The sequence below is a fragment of the Triticum aestivum genome, chromosome 3A (genome assembly GCF_018294505.1).
Source record: "Triticum aestivum cultivar Chinese Spring chromosome 3A, IWGSC CS RefSeq v2.1, whole genome shotgun sequence".
NCBI lineage: Eukaryota > Viridiplantae > Streptophyta > Magnoliopsida > Poales > Poaceae > Triticum > Triticum aestivum.
The window spans coordinates 595058772-595064311 of NC_057800.1; the positions used below are offsets into that span (position 1 = coordinate 595058772).

Consider the following 5540-nt stretch of genomic DNA (forward strand, 5'->3'; position numbering starts at 1 on the left):
GACAAGAATAAGTGGGAGAGAGAGGATATCCCTGCCTCGGTCCTCTAGTAGGTTTAAAACTCTCGGTTTCTTTAGCATTAAAATGAACCCGGTACTCCACAGAGGAAACACATTGCATAATTAAATTCACCCAGTTCTCTTGAAATCCCAACTTCAACATAATTTTCTTCAAAAAAGACCACTCCACTCGATCATATGCCTTATGCATGTACAATTTGATAGCACACATACCCTCTTTGCCAGACCTTTTTCTTTATTGTATGAAAGCATTCCTATGCCACTAATATATTGTTAGTAACCATTCTTCCAGGAACAAAAGCGCTCTGAGTTGGGCAGATAATATCTGATAGGATTATCTTCAAACAAGAAGCAATCATTTTTGAAATAACCTTTTACATCACATTGCACAAGCTAATTGGTCTAAACTGAGTTACCTTTTTCGGAGAGTTAACCTTAGGGATCATTACAATTGCAGTATCATTCCACCCCTTTGGTATAGAGCAGATATTCACCGCCTGGAGAACCTCTTTAGTCAAATCACCCCCAACATAGACCAGAGTCTTTTATAGAAAATAGCATGGAGGCCATATGGACTCGGCGGTTTTAAATCTCCAATGTCGTATAGGGCCTTTCGAACCTCCTCGGCCGTATACGGGGCGAGAAGAGCATTATTTTTTTTTCAACTGAATACTGGAGAAGAGCATTATTCATTTCTTCTGTTACTTTTTTTGGACAAGAGATAGAACCTCCTGATTTGGTTGGGTTACTTCTGAGGTGAAAAGTTTGGAAAAATACCCCATAATGTGTTCCTTCATCTTCGATTCTTGTACCCAAACACCATTATCATCAATCAATTTTTTAATTTGATTTCTCCTCTTTCTGGGACCGCTCCTTTACAACATGGATGATGTTGAGAAGCTCCTTTGCAACATATGACCCATGTTGTCCCTTTGCAACACTATCATCGGTGTAGTCGTCGTTGTGCAAAACCAATTCCGAGCACGGCGACGCCTTTGCGACACCAGGTCATGGCTACTCGCACCTTGTCCTTGCGGCGACCATGGATGCGTTAGGCGCGAGCCCTACACTACCGGTGGGTTGGGTAGCCCGCACTTCGAGTGGCCCGACGCCCTGCCCGCATCATCTCGACCGACGCGTGATCATAGCTGATGGTGCACAACCCATCGCCTACTTGTAGCCGTAGCAACGGCGATGATGGCGTGCTTGAAGCCGCGGCCCCCCAGTTTGTGGTAAGCGGCACAACATCCCCATGGGAAAGGAGCGAGGGGGAAGGAGGGATGTTAGAGAGATAGGAGACCAGAGGATAGGGAGATCGGGGGAGAGTCACAACGTTCCAGCAAACGATAAGGTGCACCACATACGGGCCAACGGGGCCATGTGGCAGATGCCCGAGGCGGTTGAAACGAGCGTGTAATCAGTCGATAGAACAAAAGCGTCTCCATGAGACTAATGCTTTCAATAATTCTCAGCAACATATTCAAAAGGGAAGTTCTTTAAAAACCCCAAAAGCCAATTCTCAAATTTAACAATAAGATTTGTTTTCGTCAAAAAAAAAATAGCACACGAATAAAAGAAGCTGACATATGTTCTCACTTAACAGTGGCCTGAGTTTTAATTATTTTTCCTGAGTTTTAGTTTCGTTCCAGGAGAAAATCCCTCCACAAATATTCCTGTCTATACAGTCATCAGCTAAACCAGCCACGCTGCCGCAACTCTTCCTGTCCAGTAGACACAGCGCGCAACGCCGTCCTCTCATCTGAAAACTCTGCTCTCGTTGCATCAGGCCTGGCTTGCACCACGCAGCCCTGTTAACCGCCACAGAACTGCCATGGCGTGCCCTTGATTCGCTTGTGTGCACACCAAATGCTTCCACATATATAAGCAGTGGATGCGGATCACTCACCAACTACGCTTCTTCTACCTGCGGTGAAGGAGAACCAACTACCAGCTGATCAAAGCCATGGCCATGAGGGCGCTCGCGCTGTCCCCGGCCCAGAGCTCCTCGTTTGGGCTCCACCAGAGCATGCCCTCCTTCAAGCCAGGCAGCGCCAGTCCTGCTAGATCAGTTAGGGCCTATGCGAAAGCAGATGAGCAGGAGGAGGAGAAGAAGAAGGTGCCCAAGCAGTCCTTGTTTGGGAACATCACCGAGGCGCTGGACTTCTCGCAGGTCCGGTCGGAGAAGGACGCGGAGCTGCTGTATGAGGCCAGGGATTCCATCAAAGATGAAGGAAGGATGACAAGGGAACAGGTACATATAATCGATCACAAAATGCACAACAATTTTGAACAATTTTTATAGTGAAACCTGCAAGTTTTCCTTATGCTGATGAACTTCTGGTTGGTGTTTCAATTCAGTATGCAGCCCTTCGGAGGAAGATTGGTGGCACCTACAAGGATTTCTTCAAGTCATATGTTGAAGGTACCCTGTCCATACCCTCAGTCACAGATACAGAGATAACCTCATGTTTTGTCTACTCTTGATTTCTCAGGTAGTGCAATATTTGTACACCACTGCTAGGCATAATAAACTGCCAGGATTAATATGACCTCATGTTGTATAAGAATATTTTGTCTCACACGATTTCTTCTACCCGTCCTTCCTCTGAGCAAACAACATACAATAAATCATGTTACTGAATGCTGACCAAATAATTTGTTTCTGAAAATACAGTTGACGGCGAATACGTGGAGGAAGGTTGGGTGGACAAGACCTGCAAAGTTTGCAAGAAAGACACAAGAGGGGAGCCAAGGCAAGTTGACAATCTAGGAAGATATATGCATGTGGCGTGCGCAGAGAACTCGAAACCAACAAACTTCTTTTCCAAACTCTTCGGCAGATGAACTTCTTTTGTACCATCAGACCCACTCATGGTTAGATAAATAGATGGATGCTATAACATCAAGGGATTAGGACAGTAATGTGTACTGTGTTGTTCATGTGAAATGGTTTTTGATGAGCATTTATACACATTCCATTATCCAGTTTCGTTGGTATCTCAAATAGCACACGAACAGAGGCCTGATTTATGGAGAAATAGATGAACCACTGAAAACTATACATAATACTAGCACAATATTCTACTACAAGTTAACATTATGAGGTATTATCTACTAGATAGTGCTCCTCAACTCCTAGGCTGAATACAGGAGAAGCTTAACAGAAACTTTGGCTGACAGACTTACTATATAGCTATTTGATTCTGCTTACCTAATGGCTGCAATATGATGTGTTCAGAAGTCCATTGCGTTAAGCTTACACAAATAAACAATGCATCTGATGACAGTGCACCCAATCTTAAACCCCGGCATGACCGTAAACCCAACACTGAACTTCTCCTCTTCTCCGATAACCTTGGCTGGCGTACTTTCCATGTGCTCCTTCCGAAACTGAACACCAGTCTTGACATAAAACATTTCAGCTCTTGGATTCAGAGCACGAGCAACTGCGAGTAGTGCCCATGTATACCTTGCCATCCTCACAAATTTCTGGTAAAATGGCGTCCTTGGATGGCTGCCGCCCTCGACAAATGCTCTGTGATCCAAGTTTCCAAAGAAGGAATCCTCCATGCTCTGGGGCACAGCCACTAGATACTTTGCTCTGCAATATCTCCCGAAACTAGAATCTGGATCAGTCATGAGAGCGTCAAATGGATCTTTGAAGCTCATGATACAGTCAACTGAATCCAGGGGTGTATGGTCATCTCTGTCTGCCATAAGCATCACGCAAGCAAAATAGGCCTCAACAGCATACTTCTTGTCAGCCCTTCTCTCATATGCAACTTGACTGTCGATTGCAAATGTGGATAGGCCGAGGTTCCATCCGGAAACTTTTGTCCAATCAAAGATGAATTTTGCAAAATCATGGATGCACTTCGACGAACGCTCATGTAGATCCATGAACACTTCAGTTGACACCCCCTTCCTGGTTGTGAAGCATCCTTCTCTGCACGATCCATTACGGCCAATCTTCTCCTCCAGTTCCATGTTCTTCCTTTCCAGCTCGTCCAGCTCGGGTCGAAGCCAACCAATTTCAGAGTCTTTCTTGCAGATGTCAGCCTGCAGGTCCATCACCAGGTCCTGATACTCCTGAATCCTGGAGCTTATATGAGAGAGATACCTCGGGCTGCTCCATTCGTTCATATTCAGATACAAATCCTGCAAGTTGGCGGTCTCTTCAAGCTCCGACGCAAAGCTCTCGCCGGCGATCGCGATCTCCTCAGGATCATACGGCACATGGGCTTTCTGAAGATTGACATAGGCCACCTTCAGGCAAGAGATCGCGTCGAGGAGCTTCTCGACGACCTCTTCCTCGCAGCAGGCGGAGGAGCTCTGGGAGAGGCACTCGTCGTTGTTGTCGGAGGACGACGCCTGGTGCGGGTGGACTTTGAGGTGCGCGCCGTCTTCGCTGCTCTCGGCGGTGGCGGTGGCGGTGCCGTTGGTCTTGAGCTTCTCACCGACGGTCGGCGCGACGCCGACGGAATGCACCTTGCAGATGTCGGAGATGCGCAGCAGCAGGCTGGACGGGGTCCTCCTCACCTTCCTCGCCGTCGGCTCCGTCGGAGTCGGGGGATTCCGCCGCGCAAGGCGAGACATGGCGGCTTCCGACCACGAACCTTCTTTCTTCAGGCTGGTTGAGAGTTGAGACAGGAAGTCAAACAAACATGCACGAATTCCAAAAAAATGAAGATCGCGGATTTCGACAGGATTGAGTTCCGTAATAAATTCTGCCAGATCAATGCAAGATTGCAAGAACCTCCGGTTACAAGAAACAAAACAAAAAACAGGGGCGTATGGGTTCTGAGCTCAGACGATTGCAAAGCAGAGGAGAAGATGCAAAACAAGAACTCGATCATGTAACAGCACGGTCGTCGGTGATTAGTACGGTACCTTTGTTCAGCGGCCGGCACCGGAAGCTCCACGAACGGCGGACGTTCTTGCACGGACGGAAGAAGAAGAAGAAGCGAAAAGCCTGCAGGAAGAAGAAGAAGGCGCAGCGGCGAGCGAGAGTGAGGTGGTGGGGGCGGCAGAATCTTCGGCGTGAGTGGAGGGCATGGAGGTTATGGGAGACCTCGTGGGCTCCAATGGATTCGAACAGGAAAAAGGGGCGGATCGAGACGAGGAGGGAGGGAGGGGGGTGGGAACCACTACCACTCCTACAAGGGGTTGGATTTCTTTTGTAATCCCCAGAGGCCAGGGGTTTGATGCGGCCGACCGAAGGAAGCGGGGGGTTGGGTTGGCAAACCCTAGCCTCGCTCCCTGCTTAAGACCAAGACTGTAACTGCTCGTGTCATTAATTTAGAGATTTAGACTCTGTAACCGCAGATCTGACCTCCGGCCTTCCATTCCAGATCTTACCACGGGCATGGAAGGGGGATGTTCAGAGCGGGCGGGCGTCACGTTGCTATTAAACAAAAGTTTCTTTGGTTGGTTGGTGAAATCTCATTTTGGGAGAGGTAGTACAATGTTTGCATACTGTCTCCAGTCCTCACTCATTAATGGCACCCTATATAAAAGCGAAA

General features: G+C 47.7%; 2 protein-coding genes across 2 annotated transcripts; one reads left to right on the forward strand and one right to left on the reverse strand.

Annotated features, from left to right (window-relative positions):
* The first annotated feature begins 1813 nt into the window (after positions 1-1813).
* On the forward strand, positions 1814-2985 carry LOC123062449 (uncharacterized). The gene is made up of 3 exons (XM_044485972.1): positions 1814-2269; positions 2377-2440; positions 2693-2985. The coding sequence occupies exons 1-3, from the start codon at positions 1982-1984 to the stop codon at positions 2860-2862; spliced, it is 522 nt and encodes a 173-aa protein (XP_044341907.1). The 5' UTR covers positions 1814-1981; the 3' UTR covers positions 2863-2985.
* A 78-nt stretch (positions 2986-3063) lies between these two features.
* LOC123062448 (protein GRAVITROPIC IN THE LIGHT 1-like) lies at positions 3064-5213 on the reverse strand. The gene is made up of 2 exons (XM_044485971.1): positions 4909-5213; positions 3064-4648 (listed from the first exon to the last, which is right to left on the reverse strand). Exon 2 carries the CDS (start codon positions 4612-4614, stop codon positions 3253-3255), a length of 1362 nt encoding a protein of 453 aa, XP_044341906.1. The 5' UTR covers positions 4615-4648; positions 4909-5213; the 3' UTR covers positions 3064-3252.
* Positions 5214-5540: the final 327 nt, after the last annotated feature.

Coding starts and splice junctions, on each gene's coding strand:
- LOC123062448 (XM_044485971.1), bottom strand. CDS start 4,614: ATGTCTCGCCTTGCGCGGCGGAATCCCCCGACTCCGACGGAGCCGACG.
- LOC123062449 (XM_044485972.1), top strand. CDS start 1,982: ATGGCCATGAGGGCGCTCGCGCTGTCCCCGGCCCAGAGCTCCTCGTTT. Junction 2,270..2,376: donor GAAGGATGACAAGGGAACAG/GTACATATAATC, acceptor GTTTCAATTCAG/TATGCAGCCCTTCGGAGGAA. Junction 2,441..2,692: donor CTTCAAGTCATATGTTGAAG/GTACCCTGTCCA, acceptor CTGAAAATACAG/TTGACGGCGAATACGTGGAG.